This window comes from Malaclemys terrapin, chromosome 5 (assembly GCF_027887155.1).
Source record: "Malaclemys terrapin pileata isolate rMalTer1 chromosome 5, rMalTer1.hap1, whole genome shotgun sequence".
In the NCBI taxonomy this organism is placed as follows: Eukaryota; Metazoa; Chordata; order Testudines; family Emydidae; genus Malaclemys; species Malaclemys terrapin.
This window is the reverse complement of record NC_071509.1, coordinates 112634452-112652069: the sequence shown is the minus strand read 5'-3', so window position 1 is coordinate 112652069 and position 17618 is coordinate 112634452. Positions and strand designations below refer to the sequence as shown.

The window sequence follows — 17618 nt, the reverse complement described above, 5'->3', positions numbered from 1 at the left end:
CTACATTTGCTGAGGAAGACTTATTCATTCATGGTTTGTGCACTGAGGGGACTTTCCAGTGTAGGGCTTGAACCTGCAAACATTTATTGCCAGCTCTAATAATCACTAAATGGGACTACCCATGGTAGCGTGTGCTCTACCTGGTAATAAGTATTTGCAGGATTTGGCATTAAAAGAAAAAGGTACAGTGAGACCCATTAGTAGTGTTCACCTCACATATGAACTTCTTAAAAATATTAGGGTTGTAATAGGCTATTACTGGTGTTGGTTAGTGTTTGTGGGTCCTATAATGGAAGTGGGATTTTAAGATTTATTTGAATGGAAATCATGGAATTGGGAGTATATTCTAGGTATGGGATGCAGCATGATTCACTTCTGAGACTAAAGTTTCTGTGCAAGACTTTCTTAGCGGGTGTGTTAGCCTATCATGCCTCTTTTCTACCTCAGATACGTAGCATATCATACCTGGAAGCAACTACTTAATTTTTTGCCATTTTGAAAATGCCAAGGTACAAATATAGTCCTCTTCCTTCCCCCTTCCCCCCACTACAGTTGTTTATTTAAAGTTTTATTCATGTCTAGTTGTATTGCAAAAAAAAATTGATGCTTTGGTTATCATAATTGGTTCTTATAACTTATAGAATTGTTATATTTCTCCGTAGAAAAAAGGCTTTGTGTACAATCAAAACCAAACAAGCATGTGTGTCTATGGGGTGAATGGGTTGGTTTATATGTTAAGTTTCCAGTTCTGCAAGCACTTAGCACTGTTTAACTGTAAGTGTAAGACTGTGTGGGTAAGTGTTTGCAGAATCAGGGCCTTAATTTATAGAAGACATACAGTTAAGTGTTGATATTGTGACTTGCTCCAAACAGGCAGACCCCTGCACTTTCACCTCTTTGAAGTCAGTGAGGTGCTAATGTCTATCTGTGTAGGATCAGGGCCAAATAAATGTACGCTTAACTGAAGAAATACAAAAAAAGTATATCTTTAAAAAAAAAAACAGTTTTGGGTAATAGAATAAAGCATTACTATAAAAACCTTAGTCTATGCTGTTTCTCATTTATTTTCTTAAGATAGCAACTACATAATGGCACAGAATATCTATCAGATTACTTCTGAACTTAGTATTTTTAATGCATTCATTTGTAGCAGAACAAATGCTTAATTCTGTCATATGTTTGTAGATTATATTTGCTGTGTACAACAACCTTGTTTAAAATTTAAACCAAAATGGCCAAATATTGTCTAATTTTTGTTGTTGCAAATCAGGATTTTCAAAATATGAAGAAACGTCAAATCTGAAACTTTAGTAAGAAGTTCCATTTCTTTTGTCAAACATCAAATTTCAGTGTGTAAAGTTAGGCAGTACTAGCTTAAATACAGCACACATTACCTAAACATTAAATATACAGCCCATATATTTGTTATATTTACACTCTAGTCAGTTATTTCTACATTCAGTGTATGTTTATTTTCATTTTTTGTTTTAGCTCAGAGGGAGAGTGATTCACAAAAGGAAGCTGAGAAGCCCATGCTATGGACAAGGTGGCATTCCTTCAGTAAAGAGTTACTCTTGACTGGCATATTTTTTAGTATTACATGCTTTATTTTTCTTGGATAACTTTCTCAGTGACAAAATGACCTTAGTGAAATGCTACAGGGCAATATTAAGCTAGAATGGGAAAAAACTAACTAGTATTCAGATTCCTCAGTACTTTCTAAACAATTTTATTTTACTAAGTGTGTTGTTTCATGTCACTCTTGAGATGATGGAAAACTATGTCTGGCATGTAGGGAACACCGGGGACTGGGCTGCTGGGTGCAAGAGACTGGCAAAGTCATCACACACATTGGAACTCGGCTTCTGACTCCCACATGTATCTCATCAGAATAATCCACTGAGCCTGCCTGGCTGGGCTCATATTCCTATTTTATAGCTTCTCCTTACCTGAGCTCTGATGGCTCAGTTCTCAAATTTTGAATATTTATGACTCCACCTACCAGGGGAATTTGCTCATGGAAAAATACTGATCCACCCAGTGACTAGCAGCCCTTAACTTCTGGATGGTTTTGGACACTTCAGGTAAATAGTCTTACTATGTCTTATTGCATGTGTACACAGACAGAGATATAAACACAATTAATTAATTTCTCAGCGACCTCCCTCTGTCTCTACACAAATAAAATTCTGCAGTGCAAAAGGCATGTGGATTGTTTTTGATTTTTTCGGGGGTGGGGGTGGGAGTTATGTAAAAAGTGAGAAATAGCAGTGTGTGCAGCCAGAAAGGAGCAGTGCTGATGTCAAAGCAGAACACTGGGAAGAAGGGACCACAATCTTCAGAGTACCTGGGAACTGGACAAAAAAAACCCGCTATGGCTGCAGATTGTAAAAAAGACCCTATTTGGGAATATTTTCAAGAAATTCCTGAACCGCTAGATAAAAAAGGAACACATGCCAAATGTAAACAGTGCACAAAGAGATGCAAGGTCTGGCTGTCCGAATGAAACAGCATTATAAAAAATGCTCTTCAGAGGGCAGTGATTTTGAAGATGATTATGTGGACATGCCTGTATAGTCTGGATCAACTAATTAGTAAATTTATTTCTGCACCGATCTTATTGACTGCCTACCATATTTTATTATGTTAGTAAATGATAATTTCGATTATTGTCATATATTTGTGTTTTGGGTGGATTACTTATGAATTTCAGAATGTTTTCAAAATATAATTGGTATGTTACTTTGTTATGGGAGTATTTATCAGTTACGTTTTTACTATTACTGCTGGACTTCTGAAGTCGACTTATTTTATTTTATTGATAAACATCCTAGGTGAAAATTTTGTGTTAAAAGTAAAGTTTTATTGGGAAGTTATGAATTTTAATGTTTAATTTTTTTTTTCAAACTGTTTGGAATGGTGCTAGAGATAAGGGTTTAAATAGATTTAGATAATCCTTATTCGTTAATTTCCTTTTAAAACTGGTACAAACAGCTGCAGTAGGAAGAATTGATTATTTACAACCTCACTTTTTTTTAAAGCTGTGAACTCAGTAGCACTCAGTGAATGAGTGACTTTTTTTTAGGGCTGTCAAGCGATTAAAAAAATTAATCGTGTGATTAATCGCACTGTTAAACAATAATAGAATACCATTTATTTAAATATTTTTGGATATTTTCTACATTTTCAAATATATTGATTTCAATTACAACACAGAATACAAAGTGTACAGTGCTCACTTTATATTTATTTTTGATTACAAATATTTGTACTGTAAAAAACAAAAGAAGTAGTATTTTTCAATTCACCTAATACAAGTACTGTAGTGCAATCTCTTTATCATGAAAGTTGAACTTACAAATGTAGAAATACATCCAAAAAAAACTGCATTCAAAAGTAAAACAGTGTACAACTTTAGAGCCTACAGGTCCATTCAGTCCTACTTCAGCCAATCGCTCAGACAAACAAGTTTGGTTACAATTTGCAGGAGATGCTGCTGCCTGCTACTTGCTTACAATGTCACCTAAAAGTGAGAACAGGTGTTCGCATGGCACTATTGTAGCTGGCATCACGAGATATTTATGTGCCAGATGTGCTAACGATTCATCTGTCCCTTCATGCTTCAACCACCATTCCAGAAGACATGCATCCATGTTGATGATGGGTTCTTCTCGATAACGATCTAAAGCAGAGCGGACGGCATGTTCATTTTCATTATGTGAATCAGATTCCACCAGCAGAAGGCTAATTTTTTTTTTTTGGTGGTTCGAGTTCTGTAGTTTCCACATCAGAGTGTTGCTGTTTTAAGACTTCTGAAAGCATATTCCACACCTCATCCCACTCAGATTTTGGATGGCCCTTCAGATTCTTAAACCTTGGGTAGAGTGCTATAGCTATTTTTAGAAATTTCACATTGGTACCTTCTTTGCGTTTTGTCAAATCTGCAGTGACAGTGTTCTTAAAATGGACATGTGCTGGGTCATCATCCAAGACTGCAATAACATGAAATATATGGCAGAATGCGGGTAAAACAGAACAGGAGACATGCAATTCTCCCCCAAGGAGTTCAGTCACAAATTTAATTAATACTTTTTTTTTTTTTTTTTTTTTTTTTAACAAGCATCATCTGCATGGAAACGTCCTCTGGAATGGTGGCTGAATCATGAAGGGGCATGCGAATGTTTAGCATATCTGGTATGTAAATACCTTGCAACGCCAGCTACAAAAGTGCCAAGCGACCTCCTATTTTCACTGTTGGGTGAAATAAATAAGAAGCAGGCAGCCTTATCTCCCATAAATGTAAACAAGCTTGTTTGTCTTAGCGATTGGCTGAACAAGAAGTAGGACTGAGTGGACCTGTAGGCTCTGCAGTTATACATCGTTGTGTTTTTGAGTGCAGTTATGTAAAAAAAATCTACATTTGTAAGTTGCACTTTCATGATAGAGATTGCACTAGAGTACTTGAGGCGAATTGAAAAATACTATTTATTGGTTTATCATTTTTACAATGCAAATATACCAAAATATCCAAAAATATTTAATCAGTTTCAAAATGTCAATTGGTATTCTGTTGTTTAACACTGCGATTAATCGTGATTGATTTTTTTAAATTGCAATTAAAGTTTTTGAGTTAAACGTGTGAGTTAACTGCAATTAATCGACAGCCCTACAATTTTTTTACTATTTTCTTTAAGCATAAGAGTTTTAACATAAGAGGTTGTGAATCTCCATCTGCAGTGTCTATAGCTTCAGTGTCATCTGTAGGTACAGTAGACCCTCAAAGTTATGAACATCAGAGTTACAAAATAACCAGTCAACCACATAGCTCATTTGGAACCGGAAGTACACAACAGGGGGGGAGGGATAGCTCAGTGGTTTGAGCATTGGCCTGCTAAACCCAGGGTGTGAGTTCAATCCTTGAGGGGGCCACTAAGGGATCTGGGGCAAAATCAGTACTTGGTCCTGCTAGTGAAGGTAGGGGGCTGGACTCGATGACCTTTCAAGGTCTCTTCCAGTTCTAGGAGATAGGATATCTCCATATATTATTGAGGGATAGCTCAGTGGTTTGAGCCTTGACCTGCTAAACCCAGGATTGTAAATTCAGTCCTTGAGGGGGGCCATTTAAGGATCTGGGGCAAAAATCTGTCTGGGGATTGGTCCTGCTTTGAGCAGGGGGTTGGACTAGATAACCTCCTGAGGTCCCTTCCAACCCTGGTATTCTATGAACCAGCTAGTAGCAGAGACCAAAGGAAAAAAAAGCAACTACAGTACAGTATTGTTAAACATAAACTACTAAAAAAATACAGGGAAAGCAGCATTTTTCTTCTGTATAGTAAAATTTCAAAGCTATATTAAATCAATGTTCAGTTGTAAACTTTTGAAAGAACCATCATAATGTATTGTTCAGAGTTACGAACATGTCAGAGTTACAGATGTTCCCGAGAAGTTCGTAACTCTGAGGTTCTACTGTACCACCAGCAGTGCTGCAACTAAACATATGTCAGACAATAAATGACCCGTGTTTGTGTTTAAAAAACCAAAAAGCTTCATCATCCAGTAAAACCACCGATCATAATCAGGACCAGCAAATTCCAGCAAACTTCCATAGATGAAAAGATTGTTCAGTTTGTTTATGCAACAGATTCTTTCTTTTGTCTTGTTCAGAACAAACAATTCAGTGACATAGTTCAGTCATTATGACCAAGCTACTCTCCACGTAGAAAACCAGACATTGCTAGAAAGTTGCTGGATATGTGTATGAGAAGCAAATTGAACAGTGTGCAAAAAATACTGATGGGAAATTTGTTAATCTGCTCCATCGATCAAGACTCAGTGTACACAATGACCTAGTATTATGTGCTTGTGTGACAACAGAAGGTGGGGTTGTTTATCTCTCAGAAACAATTGATACATCAGGAAAGGCCTATATAGAAGAATATTTAAAACTGTGAACTAAAATTCAAGTGTCAAGTGTGCAGTTTTCTCACAGATAATGCTGCAAATGTAGCAAAGATGAGAAGAAATCTAGAAAAAAAGAATGAAAGGAACCTGACACTTATAACCTACAGGTGCAGTGTTCATTTGATGCATCTTTTAGACAAAGACTTAAGTATAACTTAACAATAAAGGACAATATTGCTGAAATTATTTCTACAATAACCACTTTGTTTCATTTTCTCTGAAGAGAGCAGGAGGATCCAAATTAATTCTTCCCCAAGATGTGCGATGGAATTCAGTGTTTTGAGCTATTTATTAAGATCAGGCCTATTCAGATGATAATTTGTGAACAAAACTGTGACAAAATTGATGGAACTATCACAAGCAAAGTAGATAACATGGGACTAAAGAGAAATGTAAAGATACGCTGAATATACTGAAACATATTTCCATATCCTTGACAAACTGCAGAAAAATTGCTGCTGTATTGCTGATGCTGCTGAAATTTGGAAAGAACTTACTGACATGGAAGAAATACCCATCAACAAACTTAAATTACAGGCAGTAAAGAAGCAGATTTTCTTGCACACACAAGCACATGCTGTCTCTTTCCCACACACTGGCAACAGGGACAGTCATGTCTAATGATTGCCTATGCTGCCAGGCTTCACGGCCAAAACTGATTGGGCAAATGGGTTAAGCAAAGTCATACACTCTGCTGCATCAGATTCTGATACTTGGTCCTTCACTTCAAGACATTAGCATGCCAGCTAAAGAGGCATCATGTGCCACTTTTGGGAGTATGTGTGACCTAACCTGTCATACATGTGTTTATTGGGGGGGGTGGGGGGAGAGAAGGGTAGTTTTTTGTTTTTGTTTTATTCTTGGATTGCACAGCTGTTATATATTTTTCAAAAAAAGTGCTAGTGAAAATTTAACTCTAAATTAATTAAAATGCCATATAATGCTTGCTCCAGACTAGAGACCTTGCTTCCCCAAGAGATAAGAATGATGATGGAACTCACCACTTACGGAACTAAAAGCAAAACTCATTTTTTAATCAGTTTTTCCAATAACTTTTTCACATACAGACACCTCACTGCCACTCTTACACATGAACATAAACAAGCAAATTAGACGAAGGTTTCTAACGGTCAGAGGAGTGAATTTCTGGAACAGCTTTCCAAGGGGAGTAGTGGGGGCAAAAGACACATCTGGCTTCAAGACTAAGCTTGATAAGTTTATGGAGGGGATGGTATGATGGGATAGCCTAATTTTGGCAATTAATTGATCTTTGACTATTAGCAGGTAAATATGCCCAATGGTCTGTGATGGGATGTTAGATGGGGTGGGATCTGAGTTACCACAGAGAATTCTTTCCTGGGTGCTGGCTGGTGAGTCTTGCTCACATGTTCAGGGTTTAACTGATCGCCATATTTGGGGTCAGGAAGGAATTTTCCTCCAGGGCAGATTGGCAGAGGCCCTGGAGGTTTTTCGCCTTCCTCTGCAGCGTGGGGCACGGGTCACTTGCTGGAGAATTCTCTGCACCTTGAGGTCTTTAAACCACGATTTGAGGACTTCAGTAAATCAGGCATAGGTTAGAGATTTGTTACAGGAATGGGTGGGTGAGAATCTGTGGTCTGCGTTGTGCAGGAGGTCAGACTAGATGATCATAATGGTCCCTTCTGACCTTAATGTTTATGAGTCTATGAGTAAACAAAACTTACCAACTAATCAAGCTGTTTCTCCTACTTGGCTGGGAAAGAAGTAGGAGGGGAAGAGAAACTGTTATTTTCTATTTTTGAATACTTATGAGATGTTGATATACTCCACCGATGAACGGTTATATGAGATACTAAAGATACCTCAACAAATGGTGTTGAATTTTGAGAAACTTAACATATGGTCTGCTATTATGTGATGTAGTTTTAGGAATATATTTTTTTCATTCCATTTAAAATCCATCCTTAACTGTCAAGATAATGCAGACTTTTATTTTAAGACTGCTTAGCTTCTTTTGTTGGTTGCTTTATTTAACTTGATATTAACAGTCTTTACTATAAATCTAAAGTTTATTTTAATCCCTGAACATTGCTTAACACTTTCTAGCTGCCCCATTACTTTTGTAATGCAACAGCGCTGCATAATTGTAATACTGATGCACAAGTGAATATTTTTTTTGTTTTACTAAGAATTATGCTTCAGTGGCTTTATTACTTTTAATCTATTCTATCTAATATTTTGGCAATATTAATCATTTGTTAATCACAAAACCCTTTTTGCCATACTTAGAAAATTCACCTAAAATCTTTCATTTTCTTTTCAGGAGTGTGCATTGCTTGGAAGGATTAAAGGGGAAAAATGTTTTCCTTGAAGGATGCTGTAATGGGTGCCTCCACTTTCTTCGCTTCAGCTCTGCCACACGATGTCTGTGGAAGCAATGGTCTTCCTCTGACGCCAAACTCCATTAAAATTTTGGGCCGTTTTCAAATCCTTAAGACAATCACCCATCCCAGACTTTGTCAGTATGTGGACATTTCTAGAGGAAAGCATGGTGAGTGTTTTCTTTCCTAGGGAAATTGCATTTTTATGCGAGAAGATATTTTACAGTAATGATTTTGTTGATGCGTGAAGGTAGCTGTTCCAGTAAAAAATTTTTCCTTTGTTGCTGTCAAGGCTGTATCCCCACTTTGAACTTTAGGGTACAATGTGGGGGCCTGCATGAAGACTTCTAAGCTTAACTACCAGCTTAGCTCTGGTCCGCTGCCACCATCTCAAGCTAATTCCCTTCCCTGGGAAGCCTTGAGAAACCTTTCACCAATTCCCTGGTGAATACAGATCCAACCCCCTTGGATCTAAAAACAAGGAAAAATCAATCAGGTTCTTAAAAAGAAGGCTTTTAATTAAAGAAAAAGGTAAAAATCATCTCTGTAAAATCAGTATGGAAAATAACTTTACAGGGTAATCAAACTTAAAGAGCTCAGAGGACTCCCCTCTAGTCTTAGGTTCAAAGTACAGCAAACCAAGATAAACGCTCTAGTAAAAGGTACATTTACAAGTTGAGAAAACAAAGTAAAACTAAGACGCCTTGCCTGGCTATTTACTTACAAGTTTGAAATAGGAGAGACTTGTTTAGAAAGATGTGGAGAACCTGGATTGATGTCTGGTCCCTCTCAGTCCCAAGAGCGAACGAACTCCCAAACAAAGAGCACAAACAAAAGCCTTCCCCCCTCCCAAAGATTTGAAAGTATCTTGTCCCCTTATTGGTCCTTTGGGTCAGATGCCAGCCAGGTTATCTGAGCTTCTTAACCCTTTACAGGGAAAAGGATTTTGGAGTCTCTGGCCAGGAGGGATGTTATAGTACTATACACAGGACAGCTGTTACACCCTTCCCTTTATAGTGATGACAGTTGCTTACATTAGAGAAATTGTGCGAGTTTTGTTTTCAAGACAGCAGTGTGCCTCTACCTGGACTGACTCTGTAGCAGTCTTATTGCTCTGTCATTACACATAACAAAAGCAGATGTAAGAGATATAAGGTGGGTGAGGTAATATCTTTCATTGGACCAGCGTCTGTTGGTGAAAGAGACAAGTTTCACTCTCAGTACCTTTCCCAGACCTGAAGAAGAGCTCTGTGTATCTCGAAAGATTGTCTCTTTCACCAACAGACATTGGTCCAGTAAAAAGATATTCTCTCACTCACCTTATTTCTTTACTGTAGCCATGGCAGTCCCAGAACATTAATGCTCCATAAAAGCAGATATAGGTGGTTTGGCTGAAGATCTCTGTAATCCAGTTATCCGCATAACATGGGGTGATAACTTTTAGGTATTTCCTTTTTTTTCCCAGAAGTTCTCATCTCTCTTTTCTTTCCCTGTCTCTCGCGCCCCCCCCTCCCCCATCAAAATTTTTGTTTCATTGAAATCTGCAGATTTTTCCATTCACTTGCCTTGTGGGTTTCTGAAATTCATCAATTTGTCTCAATTTTTTCACATTTTAATTTCTTTAGCCTTTCTTTTAACCTTTAACCTTTTGAAAGAAATATGTTCTACAGAAGGAGATCCCAGCAATTCCCTCCCAATCTTCTATTATGTCTTGAATCTTAAAAAGGAGTGTGAATTTTGTAAGGTAAATTTGCTTTAAAGTAGAAACTAGGGCTGTCAAGAGAGTAAAAAAAATTAATAGTGATTAATGGCGCTGTTAAAAATAATAGAGTACCATTTACATATTTTTTGACTTTTTCTACATTTTCAAATATATCGATTTCAGTTACAACAGAGAACACAAAGTGTACAGTGCTCACATTATATTTATTTCTGATTAAAAATATGTGCACTGTAAAAAACAAAAGAAATAGTATTTTCAGTTCACCTAATACAAGTACTGTAGTGCAATTTCTTTATCATGAAAGTTGAACTTACAAATGTAGAATTATGTACAAAAAAATAACTGCACTCAAAAACAAAACAATGTAAAACTTCAGAACCTACACGTCCACTCAGTCCTATTTCTTGTTCAGCCAATCGCACAGACAAACAAGTTTGGTTACAATTTACAAGAGATAATGCTGCCTGCTTCTTGTTTACAGTGTCACCTAAAAGTGAGAACAGGTGTTCGTATGGCACTATTGTAGCCAGTGTCGCAAGATATTTATATGCCACCTGCATTAAAGATTCATATGTCCCTTCATGCTTCAACCACCATTCCAGAGGACATGCGTCCATACTGATGACTGGTTCTGTTTGATAATGATCCAAAGCAGAGCGGACCAACGCATGTTCACTTTCATCATCTGAGTCAAATGCCACCAGCAGAAGGTTGATTTTCTTTTTTGGTGGTTCCGCATCTAAGTGTTGCTCTTTTAAAACTTTCAAAAGCATACGCCTCGTCCTTCTCAGATTTTGGATGGCACTTCAGATTCTTAAACCTTGGGTCGAATGCTGTAGCTATTTTTAGAAATTTCACATTGGTACCTTCTTTGCGTTTTATCAAATCTGCTGTGAAAGTTTTCTTAAAAAGAACATGTGCTGGGTCATCATCCAAGACTGCTATAATATGAAATATATGGCAGAATGCAGGTAAAACAGAACAGGAGACATACAATTCTCCCCCAAGGAGTTCAGTCACAAATTTAATTAACACATTATTTTTTTTAATGAGCATCATCAGCATGGAAGCATGTCCTCTGCAATGGTGGCTGAAGCATGAAAGGGCATAGAAATATTTAGCATGGCTGGCACGTAAATACCTTGCGACACCAGCTACAAAAATGCCACGCAAACGCCTGTTCTCACTTTCAGGTGACATTGTAAATAAGCGGGCAGCCTTATCTCCTGTAAATGTAAACAAACTTGTTTGTCTTAGCAATGGGCTGAACAAGGAGTAGGACTGCGTGGACTTGTAGGCTCCAAAGTTTATGTAATAAAAAAAATTAAATTCTACACTTGTAAGTTGGACTTTCACTATAAAGAGATTGTACTACAGTACTTGTATGAGGTGTATTGAAAAATACTATTTATTTTGACATTTTTACAGTGCCAATATTTGTAATAAAAAATAACAATATAAAGTGAGCAGTGTCTACTTTGTATACTGTGTTGTAATTGAAATAAATATATTTGAAAATGTAGAAAAACATCCAAAACTATTTAAATAAATGGTATTCTATTATTGTTTAACAGTGTGATTAATCGTGTGATTAATTTTTTTAATCGTTTGACAGCCCTTTTAAAAACTATTAACTATCAAGGCAGAAACAATGGATGTATTATGCTTGTGCTCTCAGTGATAACTCTATTATAACTATTTAAGGTAATACTTCCAAATAAACTAACACTTTCCTACTAAAATATGGCAACTAGGCAGACACTAATTTTTATATAATATGCCTGGCAGGGGCAGAGCATTCCTCTCGTTTTAAAATAGCAAGATCAATGTTCGGTGAATTTTGATATGTTCTTGGAAAGTATTTTTGTTTTTGAAACTGTTTCATATTACAGAAAGCTATCAGAAAAGTATGTTGTAGTGAAAATTAAACATGGAGGCCTCTCTAATACAGGTAGCCTTCACTATTCACAAAAATGTTTCTTTAGTAACAACTGAAAAGGTGACGGTTTCTTGGTGTTTTGAATTTATCTGGTTTCAGAGTAGCAGTCGTGTTAGACTGTATCTGCAAAAAGAACAGAAGTACTTGTGGCACCTTAGAGACTAACAAATTTATTTGAGCATAAGCTTTTGTGGGCTACAGCCCACTTCATCAGATGCATAGAATAGAACTTATAGTAAGAAGATATATATGAAAAGGTGGAAGTTGCCATACCAACTCTAAGAGGCTAATTAATTAAGATGAGCTATTATCAGCAGGAGAAAAAAAACTTTTGTAGTGATAATCAAGATGGCCCATTTCAGACAGCTGACAAAAAGGTGTGAGGATACTTAACATGGGGAAATAGATTCAGTTTGTGTAATGACCCAGCCACTCCCAGTCTCTATTCAAGCCCAAATTTAATGGTATCAAATTAATACCAAATTCATGGTATCACCCACAACTATTTCACATTTGGAGACAACATATACCTTCAAGTCAGCGGCACTGCTATGGGTACCCCGATGGCCCCACAGTATGTCAACATTTTTATGGCTGACTTAGAACAATACTTCCATAGCTCTCATTCTCTAATGCCCCTACTCTACTTGCGCTACATTGTTGACATTCTTTATCATCTGGACCCATGGAAAAGAAGCCCTTGAGGAATTCCACCATAATTTCAACAATTTCCATCCCGCCGTCAACCTCAGCCTAGACCAATCCTCATAAGCAGTCCATTTCTTGGACACTACTGTGCTAAACGATGGTCACATAAACATCACGCTATACCGGAAACCTACTGACTGCTATACTTACCTACATGCCTCCAGCTTCCATCCAGGGGACACCACACGATCCATTGTCTACAGCCAAGCTCTAAGATACAACCGCATTTTCTCCAATCCCTCAGACAGAGACAAACACCTACAAGATCTCGAACAAGCATTCCTAAAACTTCAGTATCCACCTGGGGAAGTGAAGAAACAGATTGACAGAGCCAGAAGAGTACCCAGAAGTCACCTAGTACAGGACAGGCCCAACAAAGAAAATAACAGAACGCCACTAGCTGTCACCTTCAGCCCCCAACTAAACCCTCTCCAGCACATCATCCGAGATCTACAGCCTATCCTGAAAGATTATCCCTCACTCTCACAGAACTTGGGAGACAGACCAGTCCTCACTTACAGACAGCCCCCCAACCTGATGCAAATACATTTTGAAGGATGTATAATGCGGCTATATTCAGTATATGCCAAGATATTTACCGTTCTCTACAATAAGTAGGCATTCTCTTTGTCACTAGCTGATGAAATGTTGAGATAATGCTGTGTGTCCAGATTCTAAAATTGCTATTGGTATATTCTTTTAATCAGAGAGGCTGGTGGTGACTGCTGAACACTGTGAAAAGAGTCTGGAAGATTTGCTGCGAGAGAGGAAACCTGTGAGGTACAGTATCAGGGAAAACATAGGGAGAGAACACACTAACCAAAAGCTTTAGATACCTTATCATTTAAAGCGCAGACACAAATTTTCTTTAACAAAACAAACAAACTACTTTTATGGATCCATATGAATTTAATGCTTATACTGGCTAATATTTAACCCTTAAAGCACTGTCTTCCAGACTGCCAGACTTAACACTTGCTTAGGAGGCTTTGTGTATATTTCTTCAGACTCTAAAAGGTGAAGAATTTTAAAGAGAAATGTTTAAAATTAAGAAATACTTTTCTGCACACTAAACCTTGTTTTTATTTTAATAAGTGTTCTATTTTGGAATAGAGTGAAAGTTAAGGGAAGCGATTAGCATTTACATAAAAATCAAAATGTAAAAACAGTGTTTACAAAGATTTGGCAGTTGAGGTTCACAGTTCTGACACAAATGCAAAAATTTTCACAATACATTTCTACACAAGTAATACAAATGTAGGTGTAATACAAAAACTCACACAACACAGTTCTAATGTGAAGTTCTCCATCAAGTTTGGTCCTTACAGATACTACAGTAATGCATTCCATGGTCACTACTGTAACTCTTATTGCAACTTTAAAGTTGTAATTACTGTAAGGAAAGAAATATTATCGTTAGTGGTTTCAGAAGGGCATATTTTAGGTAAGGTACTATCTTATGACTTAGCACATAAATCTGTCTTTATCTGTGTATGTAGAAGGTTTATACACAACAATGTATGTTTTAGTGTGGGATGTGAGGGAGCACAGATTGACTACAGTCTCTTGGCTAGTATTGAGAAAAGTCCACTTAAAATAAAATAGCTATTTGTTTTGGATTAAATAATAAAAAGATGCCTGTACAAAGGCGTAAGTGCCCTGGGAGTTAATTTTACAATAACTCCAGCAACAATAAAACAGTTGTTCAAACAACCCTCTCCTAGCCCTCAAAAAAAAAAAAAAAAAAAAATTCCTGTTTTCCCTCCTTTTAGGGAAATAGCCTCAATCTTCTCTAAAAGTCTTCTTAATTAAATAATATCTTTTGCAGTAGTGGCTCCTGGCTCATTTGCTTGTGCAATGCATTTCTCAAGCCCCCTGACTACTGTTCATTTTTATAGCACTTGAAGATGTCTTAGGGAATTTCAAAAATGATGTACTAACTTTGTTCAGTTGTTATGGTTCGTCTTCACAACAAGCAAAGTTATTCATTCTCGGTAATGACTAACTGCATTCAGAATTTCTGCCATTTTTGCTGTGGCTCTGTCCTGAAAGTGGGAGAAGTTTGTGTGGTGATTTTTTTTTTTGAGTGGGGAGGAAATATGATGTTGAGGTTTGGATTTTTTTTCCATTTAACACAAAAATTCTGAAAAGCTTCTACTGAGACATTAAAATAAATCTGAGTTTAGGTATTGAAACTTATTTCCAAACAGGAGTTTTTAAAGAAATAATGAGCATATGAAATGGAAAGTAATTCCTGTATCCTCAGTATAGTAGGTGCTACTGCTGCAGTTGATAGCATATGTAATAGAAGCTAAAAGATAAGTTATGCTTCTCTGCAAGCAATGTTTCCAGTGAGACTAAGACAAATATTTTCCCTTTACTTGTCTTTTGTGAGACCCATCAATAGCCAGAAATAATTTGGACAGGAGCAATTCCCAGTTATTTGATCTGTCAGTCTGTTAGCTTTGTAGAGACCTGTTTGGCTTTTTCCACATATTCTGATTGAATTAGTCTATGATAGCAGAGCAGGTTTAATACCCAGAACTGATGTGTATGCTATTGTAATTAATTTAATAAACTGTTTATGGAATGGAGAAGCTGCTCTTATGGTTTCTAGATTAGTTTTTCCCATGCTTGCCAGAAACTAAGTCCTTTGCACCTGTACCACAGGTTGATGTAAAGTCAGCAGGAAATCTTCTATTAGGTTAGTGTTGAAATTCAAGACGTACCATTGTGGACTGTCCAGCTTTCCATACATATTGCAAAACAACAGGCTGTCCAGCTGTCTGGTAGTTATTTGCAGTTAATTATCTAAAGTCATGCATCACTTATGGCACACACTACTTGCAGTCTGTTTTACGTTTTTTTTCTTTTAAAAGTGAACAAGAGCATCCTTCATGTTTAAAGTTAACTATCCTCAAAGTTTGACCAGGATCTCTTACCTATGGGTGGGTTCATCAGAATTAAGTTTTTTGGACTCCTGGCCTCTGCTCTGCTGTGGGATAAGCACAATGTGGTAACTACTTGTACTGGGAAATGGGAGTATGGAGCCACCGCTGCTGGCCCTGGGGCTGGCCACACTGCTGGACTCATTCAGTTGTCTCCATTTCACACAGAAAAAGTTATTTCCAGAACCTGGAGGATTAGAAATTTAATTCCCATTTTAAATGAGAGTTTAAATGATGCAGGGCTGCCTGCAAAGTAAATAAATAAATAAATTAAATAATAAATAAATAAATAAATTAATGGAGATATCCCATCTCCTAGAACTGGAAGGGACCTTGAAAGGTCATCGAGTCCAGCCCCCTGCCTTCACTAGCAGGACCAAGTACTGATTTTGCCCCAGATCCCCAAGTGGCCCCCTCAAGGATTGAACTCACAACCCTGGGTTTAGCAGGCCAATGCTCAAACCACTGAGCTATCCCTCCCCCCAAGTGCTGATACTTACCACCACTGCATAATGGCTCAGGCCAGACTCCCTCAGGAGATAGAGACAAAACTATTCCTTCTATGCTCGCTATTTCCTGGGAGACAAATTAAAACCATCTCAGTGATGTTAGTCATGGGGAACAGTGCAGGCAGCTAGGAATTGATGCATGCACAAAATAACAATATTAAATTGCATTTATGACAACATTTCCGTAGGATGTGGGCAGCATGGCTACACAGGCCCTTGAGGCACTAGAAAAAGCCAGTCAAATGTTTGCACACGTGTGTGTGTGTGTGTGTGCGCGCGCACACACACACACACGGTAGGTTCCAGATTCCTCAGAGCCAAACTTCCAAGAATTTCCTTCCTACCACATATAGGCAAATGCCTCACATCTTATGACTTTCAGAATCCCCTTAGCAGAAGAGGAGAATAAATGAATAACTTCCAACAGTGGATTGAGGTGTGAGTGGGGTTAGGAGATGAATCCTGTGCAAGTGGTCAAGAGTCCTCATGGCTAACCAGTGATGGATTCTCCACCACTGACACTTTTTAAATCAAAATTGGATGTTTATCTAAAAGACATGCTCTAGGAATTATTTTGGGGAAGTTCTATGGTCTGTGTTATACAAGAAGTCAGACTGGGTGATCACAATGGTCCTTTTGGCTTTGGAATCTAGGAATAAACTCATCTCCAAATTTGTGGATGGGAAAGAGTTTCCCTGGGGCACATTGGCAGGAACGTGGCAATATTGTCACTTTTTGAAGCACAGAGTTGGGATTGCATGTTAGGCTCCCATGCTTTTATCCTATAGCACTGCAGAACACTGGTTGGCTTTGTTCCATCCTGTCTGTCTTTTCTATATTTTCTGCTTTGTCATATGTCTCGGGAGCCTGCTGTATTTTAAATACCACAACAGTTCATCTCTAGAAAACAACAATATTAATTCACCAGTATTGTTAACTGCTGAGTCATGAACTAGCCTATTCCAGACTGTTGATTAGACTTTACCTGGTGTTGGGGAAGGTTGGCCTCCATAGCAATGACTGGAACTCTGGAGATGGGAGTTCAGTTCCTGGCTCAGCCACAGACGCAGTGTGTGCTTAGATCAGTCACTTTCTCTTTTTGGCCTCAGTTCCCTATCTGTAAAATGGGGATGATAATCCTTTTTTCCATTCTTTGTCTTTTCTGTTTGAATCCGTTCTGCAGCATGGGTTGTCTTTTACTATGTGGGTATACAATAGGGCTTCCAGGGATTGTTGTAACATAAATAAGAATACGAAAGCTTGATAGAACTTTCACTTATAATTGGAGCTACAAATGAGTATCCTAACTAGTATGAGTGTCCTAACTTCTGTTTAGCTCAAACACTCAAGTTACCTTTCCTAAACCTGAAGAAGAGCTTTGTGAAGCTCAAACTTGCCCCTTCCAACAACAATAAAAGTCCAATGGTCCAATAAAAGATATTACCTCATCCATCTTGCCTCTCTTCTAAA

At 37.7% G+C, this 17618-nt stretch overlaps 1 protein-coding gene across 1 annotated transcript in view; it reads left to right on the top strand.

Moving 5' to 3' along the window:
* The window catches only part of TBCK (TBC1 domain containing kinase), a 186743-nt gene that overhangs the window by 3506 nt on the left and 165619 nt on the right, over nucleotides 1-17618 (top strand). The window contains exons 2-3 of the mRNA XM_054030505.1: nucleotides 8264-8491; nucleotides 13399-13471. Of these exons, the coding sequence (XP_053886480.1) occupies nucleotides 8299-8491; nucleotides 13399-13471 (266 nt within the window). The 5' untranslated portion in view covers nucleotides 8264-8298. The remainder of the gene's footprint in view (nucleotides 1-8263; nucleotides 8492-13398; nucleotides 13472-17618) is intronic.